This window comes from Salmo trutta, chromosome 23 (assembly GCF_901001165.1).
Source record: "Salmo trutta chromosome 23, fSalTru1.1, whole genome shotgun sequence".
NCBI classification, from domain to species: Eukaryota; Metazoa; Chordata; class Actinopteri; order Salmoniformes; family Salmonidae; genus Salmo; species Salmo trutta.
This window is the reverse complement of record NC_042979.1, coordinates 6289003-6304576: the sequence shown is the minus strand read 5'-3', so window position 1 is coordinate 6304576 and position 15574 is coordinate 6289003. Positions and strand designations below refer to the sequence as shown.

Genomic DNA, 15574 nt, shown 5'->3' with positions numbered 1-15574 from the left:
CAAAACCGTGACTCGTCAGTGAAGAGCACTTTTTGCCAGTCCTGTCTGGTCCAGCGACGGTGGGTTTGTGCCCATTGGCGACGTTGTTGCCGGTGAGGACCTGCCTTACAACAGGCCTACAAGCCCTCAGTCCAGCCTCTCTCAGCCTATTGTGGACAGTCTGAGCACTGATGGAGGGATTGTGTGTTCCTGGTGTAACTCGGGCAGTTGTTGTTGCCATCCTGTCCCGCAGGTGTGATGTTCGGATGTACCGATCCTGTGCAGGTGTTACACGTGGTCTGCCATTGCGAAGACGATCAGCTGTCCGTCCTGTCTCCTTGTGTTAGGCGTCTCACAGTGCGGACATTGCAATTTATTACCCTGGCCACATCTGCAGTCCTCATGCCTCCTTGCAGCATGCCTAAGGAACGTTCATGCAGATGCGCAGGGACCCTGAGCATCTTTCTTTTGGTGTTCTTCAGAGTCAGTAGAAAGGCCTCTTTAGTGTCCTAAGTTTTCATAATCGTGACCTTAATTGCCTACCGTCTGTAAGCTATTAGTGTCTTAACGACCGTTCCACAGGTGCATGGTCATTAATTATTTATGGTTCATTGAACAAGCATGGGAAACGGTGTTTAAACCCTTTACAATGAAGATCTGTGAAGTTATTTGGATTTTTACGAATTATCTTTAAAAGACAGGGTCCTGAAAAAGGGACATTTCTCTTTTTGCTGAGTTTATTACCTCGTACCCCTGCACATCGACTCGGTACTGGTACTCCCTGTATATAGCCATATTTTTTATTCGTTATTCACTGTGTGTTTATTCCTCATATCACTATTTACATTTAAATGTAATATTTTTTTATTACAAAGTTAACCCCTTTTACCTCCTCTCTCTCCATCCACAGGGGGACTGCCCCTGGCAGCCTTTAACTTGGGCAAAATCAAGCCCTATCAGAGGGGCTTTTTCTGTAACGATGACAGCATCAGCTACCCCTTCCACCAGAGTACAGTCACCTCCAATGTGCTCTACACGGCGGGCTTCGCTCTGCCCATTTGCTGTGTAAGTAACAATAGTAGAATTGACAAACCAAGATATTTCTTAGATTTTAACTGACCAAACATTGAACAGCAGCGTACATAATTACCAATGCACCTCTGTCACTGTTAGTACTACACAATGACTAACAAACAGGCAGTTGTTCTATCACAGTAAAAAGTGAAGATGTTAAACCCCTGGCCATGATGCGTATCGTATCAATAAGGCCTCAACATTAGGGAGGATGTCCACTGAGCTTAGGTGTCCGAACCAAAGGGTTAAGTTCAACAAGGTCATACCCAGTAAGCAAAACTAGTTGATGTCATACTTCAACCAGCTTTGCCAACTGTGTCAGGGTTATTAACTCAAAAGAGGATGTCCAGTCCACAAAGACTTCCCCTTCCCATGTCCTCATTTCATTTCACATATCCTGATTTCCACATGTCATTTCAGTCACCTGAGAAGCTTTTACAACACGAGCTACAGAGACGTTTTCATCAACATTAGGCCTTTAGAGTCCAACGGATCAGCGAGGAAGTCCTGGTGTTTGCAGGCGACTCACAGGAAGGGTGTTCTGGGGTTGAATATCAAAGAGCATGTAAGGGCACTTAAGATGAATGCACTCCCTGTAAGTCGCTCTGGATAAGAGCATCTGCTAAATGACTGAAATGTAAAAAGAGATTAGAGGACCTGAGAGAAACCAGCAAACCCCTGTGGTCAAGCTGTTTATTTTGTTACCCTGTTAACTAGGCCATTCAAACGTGATTTAAAGTTTAACTAGCAATGCGCATGCCTCGCCTACCTCAGGATCTATTTCAGCCATCTATTTCCTGTGTTTGAGGGGAAAAAATCCACTTGTCACTTCAATCTCGCTGGCTTGATTTTACTCCTGCGACGCTTTCATACCCTTGCTTGTGCCTATCAATTTTTCCCGTTAACGTTACGACCGCCGAAGTGTTTGTAATGACCTGTCAAATGGTCTTAATGGAATACGCTGAAGCTTAGTCTGGGATTTAACGCACCGGCTCGACACTTACATCACAGGAAAGAGAAGAAAAATGACTTTATTTTGATGGGTGTTCATTTTTTGTGGAATTGAAAAAAGTTCCAATTTAATGGATGAAATGTTTACAAATTACATGTGCTGAAATGAAAGAATGGTTCAGAAAATGAACACTCAGATTGTAGTGAACATTATGTCTGATCTCACAAACAACGTAGAGTAAGTTTTAGATGGGTGTAATCTAAAGCCAAGCATGTGATAAAAAAAAAGAAGTAATCCGAGATTATCCTGTTATTGACACACTTGTTGAATTATGCAAGAGAACGAGGCAGTGTAGACGGCGCAGGGGAGTGCAGGTGGGGTAGCAAGTGGTTGGAAGGTTGCAGCCCTGTTAAACCCCCTTATGTTAATTAATGAATATATGCACATACACCCAGTGTTTCTATGCAAATGAGGCACATGTAATTGTATTTGTTTTAACACAAAATATTTAAAATACTTCATACAATAAGAAAATGTGATGTTTTACAATACACTTTTAATACCAGAATTCCCACACAAACCCCTAAACTTCATTCATTATTTGTCCGTGCAGTAAATATCTGATGGATTATTTTTTTAAAAATGAAAAAAGTTTGGAGTATCTTCATCCATTGTCCAACTGTTGCATTTATTATAATTGTTTTGAAAACCTTTGGCAATTTCGATGACCGTTGCTAGTTTAAGGTCATGTCCATGTAAAAGGACCCATGAGCACCAACGTGAAGTTCATATGAGCATGTCAAACGAAAGAAAAGAGTCTATATTTTGGAGAAATTAAGACATACTGTGCCTTCGGAAAGTATTCGGACCCCATGACTTTTTCCATATTTTGTTTGGTTACAGCCTTATTCTAAATTTGATTAAATCGTTTTTCCCCCCTCATCAATCTACACACAATACCTCATAATGACAAAGCAAAAACTAATATTTGCTAATTTAATAAAAAAAATGTTTTATTACATATTAAGACCCTTTACATAGTACTTTGTTGAAGCACCTTTGTTGAAGCGATTACAGACTCGTCATCTTGGGTATGACACTACAAGCTTGGCACACCTGTATTTGGAGAGTTTATCCCATTCTTCTCTGCAGATCCTCTCAAGCTCTGTCAGGTTGGATGGGGAGCATCACTGCACAGCTATTTTCCAGTCTCTCCAGAGATGTTCGATCGGGTTCTGGCTGGGCCACTCAAGGACATTCAGAGACTTGTCCCAAAGCCACTCCTCCGTTGTCTTGGCAGTGTGCTTCGGGTCGTTGTCCTGTTGGAAGGTGAACCTTTGTCCCAGTCTGAGGTCCTGAGCACTCTGGAGCAGGATTTCATCAATGATCTCTCTATACTTTGCTTCGTTCATCTTTCCCTCGATCCTGACTAGTCTCCCAGTCCCTGCCGCAGAAAAACATCCCCACAGCTTGATGCTGCCACCACCATGCTTCACCGTAGGGATGGTGCCAGTTTTCCTACAGACATGACGCTTGGCATTCAGGCCAAAATGGTCAATCTTGGTTTCATAAGACCATTGTCTTTCTGGTTGTCTTTCTGGAGAACCTTCCAGAAAGACAACCATCACCACAGAGGAACTCTGGAGCTCTGTCAGTGTGACCATCGGGTTCTTGGTCACCTCCCTGACCAAGGCCCTTCTCCCCCGATTGCTCAGTTTGGCCAGGCGGCCAACTCTAGGAAGAGTATTGGTGGTTCCAAACTTCTTCCATTTAAGAATGATGGAGGCCACTGTGTTCTTGGGGACCTTCGATGCTACAGAAATGTTTTGGTACCCTTCCCCAGATCTGTGCCTCAACACAATCCTGTCTCGGAACTCTATGCACAATTCCTTCGACCTCATGGCTTTTTGCTCTGACATGCACTGTCAGCTGTGGGACCTTATGTGTGTGTTTTTCCAAATCATGTCCAATTAATTGAATTGACCACAGGTAGACTCCAATCAAGTTGTAGAAACATCTCAAGGATGATCAATGGAAACAGGATGCACCTGAGCTCAATAGCAAGGGGTCTCATAGAAAAGGGTCTGAATACTTATGTCAAAGTTTTTTTGTTTTTACATTTTGCAAACATTTCTAAAAACCTGTTTTAGCTTTGTCATTATGGGATATTATATGTAGATTGCTGAGGCAATTGTTTTATTTAATCAATTTTAGAACAAGGCTGTAACGTAACAAAATGCGGAAAAAGTCAAGGGGTCTGAATACTTTCCGACGGCACTGAATATTTTAAAACCATTTTCCATTGTACAAATTTGGAATAAGCAAAGGCTTTGATTTCTGGTCAAACAGATGGAAAAGGGGTCTTAGAGAACATATAAAACACAATGTTGAAGACCCCTGCCAACTAATATCAACACTTATATTTAGTTTCGGATACATTTTTCTGCCTTCTGTGAGTTTATGAAACATTGCCTTATGTGCTTTGAAATTCCGTTATCAAAAAACAACAACATATATATTTAAGATATTTTCTATTATCTCTCCCTCATTAGGAGGAAAAGTTCACAGAGGTAACGAGTTAAGGTAGACCTATCAACTAGTGATGCACCGATATTACATTTTTTACCGATATCTGATATTTTCCTTGCCAAAAAAAACTTTACCGATATTTACATATTTTTGGCCTTTTTAAGCATTCTAGTACAGTTAAATAGTTAACACACACAGCGGCCTAAGGCACTGCATCTCAGTGCAAGAGGCGTCACCACAGTCCCTGGTTCGACTCCATGCTGTATCACATCCAGCCGTGATTGGGAGTCCCATAGGGCGGTGCACAATTGGCCCAGCGTCGTCCGGGTTTGGCCGCGGTAGGCCGTCATTGTAAATAAAAATGTGTTCTTAACTGACATGCCTAGTTAAATAAAGGTTACACGCACACCACACTGACCAAAAAGTGATTTTGTTGGCATTTACGTATGTCCCCATTACCAGTAAAACATAATCAAAACCTTTTTCTTCCACTTACTTGCTGTGCTGTTTCGTTGTTCATTTGTTCAGTCGTTTCATTCTCAACCAGGATTTCATCATGCATGTCAAGCTGTGAAGTTTCAGCTCTGTCTGTCCGTGGCGCCTCTTCCTCGGTGTGCACAGTGTCCGTTTCCATCTTGTCCAGCTGTGTATGTAACATTTCACGTAAACCCAGTTTCTTTTCTGCATCGAAGTAGCGGTCCTTGTACATAGGGTCGAGCATTGTGGCGACACAGTAAAGAGAGAATGCCACCGAATCGCTTGTGAGCCATTGTCGGCAGTTTTGTTGAGCAAGTGTTTGAATGCCATGAGAGGGTATCACGTCTGCTGCAGGCGCAGTTGATGAGCTTATTTCTTGAGTCAGTTGTTAGAATGGAGCTAGCTAGTGTGTTCATGTTTCAAATATGTTCTCAAATGCCATTGAAATGGCAGCAACGGTATGACAACCAGCACATTCATGAGCATGCAAAAAAAACTTTCCTCAGTACGAAATCCTCGACGACCCACTGTGCTGTCAGGCTCCGCATGATATCGCTGGTCAAAATGTCAATTGAAGCTAATAGCAGTGACAATATTACTGTGTAACTCCGGTAGGGCAACATCTGAAAAATAGCGCACTTGGTAGTGTGTACCGGTGCTCGACTAGTCGGCGAAAGCCAACATCACCCACGACAGAGAACGGTTGATTGTCAAGGGCAATGAATTCCATTATCTTGGCGTTAATGGATTTCACCTTTTGAATTGTCTCGCTGAAATGTTCTTACTCTTTCAAATGACTGCTTGACTTGTTGACTGCTCGATCCACACAGCAGACATTGTGTGCTAGGTTAGGAATGCTGTGTTGCACATGTAGCGCTACATTTTACATGGCGTCATTACGTCATATATATATTATATATATATATATATATAGGTTATATAGGTATGCACGTCAGCTTTGACATCGGTTTTGCACATCGGCGTTAGACTAGACATCGGGCCGATGTTGATATTTTTAGCTAATATCGGCCGATTCCGATATGCTCACCGATATATATCGTGCATCCCTGCCAACAACTAGTTTAGTGTTTTTACTAATATTTATTTGGTTTATAAATTATTAAGTGATTAAAACTAAAAACATTTACCAAATCGGTAATGGAATTTCCGAGGAATCCGTAACATAATGTCTGCAATTTGATAAGCTACAATGACAAATCATAGTAGTCACAAACCACAGTTGGGTTTACAAGTTTGGACAGCACAGTACAATGGAGTTTGTTACACTAGAGCACACTAGGGTTGAGTACTGAACTGTACAGTACTGAGCTCATAATTTACTCTACTGTTCTGTGCTCTACTGCGCTGTACTTTGATGTCCCCTACTTGGGAAACAAAGACATCTATGATTGGTTCAAATTCGGTCTTGTTTGGGGGCAGAGCTCTTTAAAATAATAGCCAGTGTGTAGAATAATACCCAAATATGCAAAGGAGGATATTGCATAATTATACCTTTTTGTGTACCTATTTAGGATACATCACCATATCCATAATTGTACATTTATGTGTACTACAGATTAGGGGCCGATGATGAAATTCCGTTACCGCATTTCCGTTACCGGGTATAAATCCAGTTCACTTACTGTAGTTCAATAACCAAAATAGATTTTTTTTCAAAGTCAATTTGTCATGTCATCATTGAAACCCTATTCTTTCTGCAGACATCGTTAAATCTTAATTTGGAGTAGATACAGCATTTAAGAGTTTTTGGAAACATGGGAGATTTTACCAAAATTCTGTTACCAAACTTTGCATCTGCACAGTTCTTCCAGTAAATGTGTTTTTGTGAAATGTTCAGTGTAAATTGTTAACAGTAGTCTTTGTGCATAGAGTTTTTCTATGGTTTGTTAAACTTTGAAATCAATGTTTTTTTTGTTTGGCATACATTTTAAGTGAAAAATCTGAGTCTCAGCGCAATTCCATTATTGTGGAATTTTCCTTAACCACTTTTTCCAACTTTGGCAATAGCAAACATCATTGATCCTAAGGTTTATCTGCTAACACAGAAATTAGATTTAGAAGAATTTCAACATGTTTGTTATTGAGCGTTGGATGTAGAGATGTTATTAAAACTTGAGGATCCTGTTGATAGGCTTTGGAACAAACACTGTCTACTTTCTCTGTCCAAAAATAACTGGAACACTTTCCTGGAACACTCTGATTTCAGGATGTTGATATATATAAACACACACACACAACTATGTCTCACTATACTTGTGATGACTTTTTGAGGACCAACAATTGATTCCCATTCAAAATCCTATTTTCCATTACCCTAACTCCTAAAAGGCTATTTAATAGCCTTTTTACAATTGAGGATCGGCAAAATGCCCTGACTTCTCTGAATTTTTGTTGGTTTTCTATGCTTGTGAGAACATCTGGTACTCACAGGTATAGTAAAAAGTGTACACAGACTTTTGACTTTTTTTGCCATTATCTATACTTAATCTGTCATAATCTAACTGGAGTCCCATACATAAGTTTCACTGCTTCTATCTCCACTCCAGTCCCCTGGACAAGACTATTTATGGTTTACACTGATTTATTTATATATACACATCACGTGGCAACATTTTTCAAACTGTGGTGCTTCACAATGCAGCTTTCGCTCTAAGGAACAGTGGGTCTGTAAAGCGAGAGTGAATCTGTCACGTGACTCTGTGTTGGACCAGTTTCTCCTCTCAGTCCTTGACAGCCAGACTGTTCTGGGGTCCTTTGTGATGACAGCAGCATGATCGGACTATGATAACATCCTGAAATACAACCTCTTAGATCAGTCGTGGAGAGTATTTGCATACCAATGTGAATTAACTTCAACTATTTTGGGAGGCTTTCTACATGTCCAGTTTCTACTTTCTTTGGGTCAATGTGTGTTGTAGAGCTAGCAGTGTGGGATTTTACGGTTTTGTGTTTATTACTAACTACTAAAACATTTTCTTAATTGACTTACCTGTATATATAAAGGTGAAATAAAGACTTCTTCCACAGCACGTTTGAAGCAAATACAGTTTCCCTACTGTATGTAGTGTGAAACTCTATTGTAAAGTTTCTTATGTAACTAACATTGAAACCAGGTGAATCTTCCTCAGTTACAGCATTCCTCTGAGTTACTTGGGCGATTCATCACCAGCGGAGCGGAACATCTTTTTGTATCTCAGATTGTTCTGGCAATTCTCACATAGGAACTTCATTGGGAGGAATGATGTTTGACATGCTTTTTAAACATTTGTATCACGTTTTGAGAAAATCATGATGAAAGTGGGGAAAATCATGATGAAAGTGGCCATAATAGGCCCTTTTTTTTAGACCTATACATGCCTCCTGTAAGACACTGATCTGTGAACCCTACATGATACAGACAACATCTTGGTGTCATTACACACCTTATAGTGTGCGTCAACTTATGGAGTATGTCTTGATTCTGAAATGCCAATTCTAACATTTCATTTATTCAACATTAAAACATTTTATATGAGTATCTCAAAAATACTATTTTTGATTTTGCTTATGTTTAGACATATTGTTTGAAACAATATACTCTTCAAACACATCACATTTCCAGAGTGGGCTCTCTGGTACTTTTAATGATATGACCCATTTTATACATAGAAATTGACGTTATAGGTCATTAACCAATCACAGCCCTCCTTTAGGATTGCACATTCTGCAAATCACAAGCAGAGGGAGCGCCCGTTTAAATCCATTTAACATTCACGGTGTTGGTGGTGCTCCTAAAATGTAGCAGAACTTCAGAATTAGCAGAGAGCCCTCTCTGGAAATGTTATGCACTTGTAGAGTATATTGTTCCAAACAAGATATCTTAAAATGAACAAAGCCAAAAAGGGTAATTTTGAGATTTTCATATGAATATTTTTTTTTTATGTTGAAATATGTGTATTTCAGAATCTAGAAATACTCCATAGGGCACACTATTCACGGATCCTAAGTTATTTTTATAGGAGGCATGTATAGGTCTAAAAAGGCCTCAAACTGATGATTTTCTAAAAAATGGTTTGTGATAAATGTAGAAAGGCAGGTCAAACATCCTTCCTCCTAATGAAGTTTCTGTGAGAATTGCCAGAACAATCTGAGATCCCCCCCCCCCCCCGAAAAAAACCCCGCTCCCGTTGGCGTGGAATCGCCCACTTCCAAAAGGATGACCTGCTGTGCCCTTAAATGAACCCAGAGAGGGAGATGAAGAGAGAACAAGCACTATTGGGAGTTGTTGTGGAATGGACAACTACTTGTCATATTGCGTGTCCAGTCCACTGCACTCGAGCACGAAACGGCTGTGAAAGTTGAGGCTGTGAATCAGTGCAGAGGAATAATTTGGGCGTTTGTTTGTTCTTCCATTAACACCATCTCTTTACCATGGGAGTGAGTAGGGGCTGTTGCCATGACAACTGTCTAACCACAATGTTTCAAACTTTTCATTCCTTATGTTCCTGACAGCCTGCGATGTTTAAATATCTACTTGGATATGTGTTGACTTTCCTCTCTGAATGTTCTCTTCCTGTCAGTCTTAAGGCGTCAGCATGCTTCAGTTTGGCTGGAGCCTAGCCAAACCGAACGAGAGTGCTCGCATACTCAGAATGAATCTAACTCAAGAAATGTCATTAATTGACATTTATGCCAACGAGATATTAGATATTTATGTAATTTAGCAGACGATCTTATCCAGTGCAACTTACAGTAGTGAGTGCATACATTTTCCCATACTGGTCCCCCATGCGAATCGAACCCACAACCCTGACGGGGCAATCGCCATGCTCTACCAACTGAACCCATCTAACCAAGATGTTTGGTGCAGTATTCTTCATTTTAAAAGAATGTGCATAAAACGAGTCATGCCTCGTTGAATGACAGACTTTCTTGAAGAATCCCTACTGTTGACCAATCACTGATGAAGGGGGCGTATACTTCGGCTCCAAAAAAAACAAAAACTCACTGAAGTCCAAAACGAACAAAAACGTCACAAAATGTTGCCATAATATATGCACAAACTCTACCGAACTGTTTCGGCTGGGAAGCATGCGGACGCCTTTAGACAGGCGTGCACTGTGCATTGACTTTATATGGAGGCTGTTTAGAGCCTACTCTCCTAACCGATTTCTCTTGTTCTGTTTTCTCCAATTTTGCTTTTTTTTGCTAGCTGGACTCCCATTCGCAATACTCACACCGCTACACAATCCCTTCAAACGTGGATTTTTCTGTAACGATGATTCAATCAAGTACCCTCTTAAAGAAGACACCATATCCTATCAGTTGTTAGGTGGAGTTATGATACCCATCACAGTACTCACTGTAAGTGCACCTGTTTTTATGTTCACTAGATAACTTAACTTATCTTTCTCTTCCTTTCCCAGTCTTAGCGCTTGTCATTAATTTATGCTATACATACATCACTGTAGCAATGATGTGTATATAGTTTAACTACTTGGCTTCATTAATCACATTCTCACACTGTCTGTGTGAAAATAAATAAATGGAGCACCATGCTCCTCCTTGCAAAAGCAAGCAAACAAATAAACTGATTTGTAAATTGAACTGCGTATTTTAGAGATGCTCAAAGTATCACTTCAGAACTGAAAAAGCAAACAAATCCCCAACTCTTGCTAGTTGCTTCTCTATGTACCCCTTAGATCACAAACGTATCAGACCATGGCAGTTGACCGTTAAAGTCCCCGTAACAAAGACCTCTCCATAAGTCTACTCAGTCTCTGTCTGAACGATACAATAGGAATGGCCAGACTGTCCCTCCCTCTGCCTTCCCGAGATATCGCTTGTGTTCTGACTGTGTAACATGCTGAGCACACTGCTTGCGCGAGCTTTGCAAAAATACATTTACACATGTTATTCAATCATTTCATCCAAACTGCTCGCGAGCGTATGCGTAGCCAGGCGCTAAAAGAGAACTTGGTTTTATAAGTCCCGCCTCTCCCGTCTCCTCATTGGTTTTTAGGAGCATATATACCCACGTGGGTGATTGAAAAATGAACTGAGGTCCACACTCCAGTTAAAGTTGGTTGCCAACCGCCATATAAAGTCCACAGAAGAAGACTGGAAGATAAATAATTAGAAACTAACTAGGTTTCCCCTTTTTTATCTGTGGATTAATTGTTGGCAGTAAAAATATTCTACAAAGATCCAGGAAAAAGGACCTTGTGCATTTCAGGTAAAATAACAACCAAATGTTTATATCCCAGGACAAATTAGGTAGCAACAGCAAACTAGCTAGCTAAATGTCCATGAATGTTTCATGTGTTTCGACCTGTCCCCAAATGAATATAGTTGGTTCAGAATTCGTTTTTATATTTCAACCTGCTTGTCCTGATTTGCGTTTGGTGTGAACGGACAAAATCAACAAGCGCGCCCCTGGTCTAGTCAGCATGTGAGTACATTTCCAAGAGATTTTCTAGATATTAAACTCAAAGCACAGAGGCTTGTATTCACAAAGCATCTCAGAGTAGGAGTGCTGATCTAGAATCAGGTCCCCCCTGTCACCATGGTCTAAAACAGTGGTTCCCAAACTGGGGGGGAGTGCCCCTTACGGGGGGCACGAGGGGTCGGCATGGGTGGTGCACATCCGGCAGGGGTGACCTCCACATCCAGCTTCTTCACCTGCGGGATCTTTAGAGGGGGGCAGAGTGCAGATGAGTATTTCTGTCTGTAATAAAGCCCTTTTGAGGCTTTGCTGGTGACAGTCAGTGATTTATTTTGAATTCAAGGCGCACTTAACCAGCGTTCTGCAGCGATACGCCATCCCATCTGGTTTGTGCTTAGTGGGACTATAATTTGTTTTTCAACAGGACAATAACCCAAAACACACCTCCAGGCTGTGTAAGGGCTATTTGACCAAGAAGGAGAGTGATGGAGTGCTGCATCAGTTGACCTGGCCTCCACAATCACCTAACCTCAACCCAATTGAGATGGTTTGGAATGAGTTGGACCACAGAGTGAAGGAAAATCAGCCAACACGTGCTCAGCATATGTGGGAACTCCTTCAAGACTGTTGGAAAAGCATTCTTCATGAAGCTGATGGGGGAATGCCAAGAGTGTTTAAAGCTGTGTTTAAATCAAAATATATATTTTAGATTCTAATACTTTTTTGGTTAGTACATGATTCCATATAAATGCACAAGGTGCCACTTCGAAATTGGCTAGTGTTAGTCATTGCATACCTTAGTCAACTGTGTTTTCCTGGGGGCGGTTTAGCGGACAAAATCGGACAAAATAGATATTGTTGTAATTTTTTTGTCACTCTAGTATCACATGAATACACATTAGACATGGCAAAATGTATAAAATTGCAAGAAAATCTGCTTTAAAACGGCAACATTTTCTTTGCACCCCATGACAAAATGTGTAGAATTGCAGGAAATAAGTTTTAAACCTGCAAAATTCTCTCCACCAACAAGAGGGGTGTGAAGTTTGTCATGAACAATGCTTGGGCCCATAGACATAGACATGACGCGCGCTGGATGTTCTCCAATGCCGGAAGGGAGGCCCCCCGAGTGAAAAGGTTTGGGAACCCCTGGTCTAAAAGACAACTGATCCTATCATCAGTCCTACTCTGAGACTTTGTGAATATGGGCCAGATAGATACCAATAAAATGCCTAAATGAGGCACACTAGGAGCGTTGTGGCTGTTATCAAATCTTACTTATTAAGTCCTTCTTTGCAGCATTCAAAATCAAAAAGCTTTTTAGTTCCATTAAATTGACATCAAACAGGAAACTTCTGCATTATAATTGATGGGAAAAGACAAAAAGGTTCACATCCCATGGTCTGCATACATTTCCAGTCAGTCAGCGTAATTGTACTCGGCAAGTAGAAACCCTCACACAGGATGCAACTCATTTATAGGTCATGAATGAAAGTTGGGGACTCCCTCCATCCTCAAGACAGTTCCTCGACCATTCCTTCACACACACACACAAAGGCTTTCACGTTATGACTTGATGGTATCTGTGTCATGGTGGTAATTCCCCTTGATGTTTAAACAGTTGAACAGTCAACCGTTATCAGGTCAACGCCCACCTCGGGAGAGTGTAGAGTACAGTAGTAAGCTTATGTTAATGTTGTAGGCTTATTTCCAGATAGGGGAACGCAAATACACTCCCGGATAACTGCTTATGCTTTCAGGTCCATTGTCACACAGTGTGGTAGAGAGGTGTGAGTCAGAAAGTTGTCACACTATTTGACATTAAAAAGACCCACTTCACCAACCGCCCACAATGATTAAATGACACGATTGTTGCACTCAACATGGTCTCAATCATCTCAATCTGCATTGTGATATTTCCCCTTTTAAAAAGGCCTTTACTCATTTTACTTTAGACATGTTTCTCCGTGGACATCCTTGTTAGGCCTTTATAATATATTCACTCAGATGGACATTCTTCTAAAAATACCTGTCATTTTTGTGACTTTTGACTTGAATTACAATACTAATGTGCAAATACTTGTGACTCTAAGCTGTGAGGGATGAGTAAGTGATCTAACCTCTACTTCCTCTACTTCCTCTCCTCCCTTCCTCACAGATGGTCTTTGGAGAGTGCCTTTCAGTCTATCTAAAGCGCATCAAATCAAAGTCCTCTTTCAGCAACATGTATGTGGCCAGTGTTTACAAAGCCATCGGCACCTTCGTGTTCGGGGCTGCCATGAGCCAATCGCTCACTGACATCGCCAAGTATTCGATTGGTCGGCTGCGACCTCACTTCCTGGATGTGTGCAAGCCCGACTGGGAGCTGATCAACTGCACGGCAGGCGCCTACATTGAGGACTTCACCTGCACCGGGGATACGCACATGGTCAACGAGGCCAGGTGGGTGTTGTTGAGAGGAAACTGACAGCTGGGCTGAATTTTCTCCCTATCAAATCAAATGTATTTATATAGCCCTTCTTACATCAGCTGATATCTCAAAGTGCTGTACAGAAACCCAGCCTAAAACCCCAAACAGCAAGCAAAGCGGGTGTAGAACCACTTCCCCTTAGCCCTCCTAACCCTTCAGTGTTTACAGATCGGGTGGGTATTAGGCATATCTGATGAGTCTGGAAAGGTATAGGCAGTGACATGGTGGAGCTTCCACCTTATGCCTAAAAGGCTTTATGTGGTCAATCCGACATCTGCAGTGGCTGTACAGCATTTACTGTGATGCAGCCTCCACAGAGGTCGGAGCATTCATGCTTCGGGTAGCTGTCATGGGCATGCAATAAATTGGTCTGCACCGCATCACTCGTAGTGATTTCAGGGCTAATCTCTATAGCCATCCAGCTAATTACAAGCAACTGGCTAAATGAAAAGACAAGACCTTACCTCTTCTGAGATGTTGGAGTCTGTTTCCCGGTGCTTAACATAGATCTGCCAAGATAGCATGAAGTAAAAAGACTGCGCTGTTTTCCCACCTGCATCTCCATCCCAAATCGCCCCAAAATGTGTCTACATTTAGGCTATTGTTTGTGTGTATTACACACTATGTTGAGGTAAAAATCTGAGTATAATACTTGAATGGATGCCAGCCCCGATACATGTTCATGTCATCGTCAATCAACTGCCTTATAGTTAAAAACAACTGACTACCACCATCGATTTCTGTATGCTAGCTATTCTACCAGCTTGTACGAATGGGAATTAGCATTTAGCAATCACTTTTTCTAAACCTGAAAAGGGACAACTTCTAAATGTTACGCAGCAAAATATATCCAACTCGAATTTTAGTAACCACATTGTGGGCCTGTTACAATACATCAACCATGACCGATTTGACAAAAAACCACATTGTTAGATCAGATTTGTTGAAAGTGTGCCAGCGTCCTTCTGTCCTCCACGGTCTGCATTCCATTGAAATCTTTATCGCATCTACCCCCATTACCTCCCCGATCTCTTTCCAGGAGTTCAAACTCATTTTTGTGTCATTGAAATCCCTACACAGGGTATCATAAAATGTTTTATTTGTGAACTTGTTGGATAGCCTTTTGTCAAAGTTCTCCATGTTTGTTGCCAAGGAAGTTGGTGTTTATACAGGATGTACCGCCCCCACCTACAGTGAGGGAAAAAAGTATTTGATCCCCTGCTGATTTTGTACGTTTGCCCACTGATAAAGAAATGATCAGTCTATAATATTAATGGTAGGTTTATTTGAACAGTGAGAGACAGAAGAACAACAAAAAATGCATGTCAAAAATGTTATTAATTGATTTGCATTTTAATGAGGGAAATAAGTATTTCACCCCCTCTCAATCAGAAATATTTCTGGCTCCCAGGTGTCTTTTATACAGGTAACGAGCTGAGATTAGGAGCACACTCTTAAAGGGAGTGCTCCTAATCTCACCTTGTTACCTGTATAAAAGACACCTGTCCACAGAAGCAATCAATCAATCAGATTCCAAACTCTCCACCATGGCCAAGACCAAAGAGCTCTCCAAGGATGTCAGGGACAAGATTGTAGACCTACACAAGGCTGGAATGGGCTACAAGACCATCGCCAAGCAGCTTGGTGA

At 41.2% G+C, this 15574-nt stretch overlaps 1 protein-coding gene across 2 annotated transcripts in view; it reads left to right on the top strand.

Annotated features, from left to right (window-relative positions):
* LOC115159170 (phospholipid phosphatase 1) overlaps positions 1-15574 on the top strand; it is a 37119-nt gene that overhangs the window by 14232 nt on the left and 7313 nt on the right. The window contains exons 2-3 of one of the 2 annotated variants that reach the window (XM_029708630.1): positions 890-1044; positions 13615-13898. In XM_029708630.1, coding sequence (XP_029564490.1) covers positions 890-1044; positions 13615-13898 — 439 coding nt within the window. Of the gene's footprint in view, positions 1-889; positions 1045-10223; positions 10376-13614; positions 13899-15574 lie in introns of both variants that reach the window. The other variant, XM_029708631.1, reaches the window with a different exon arrangement.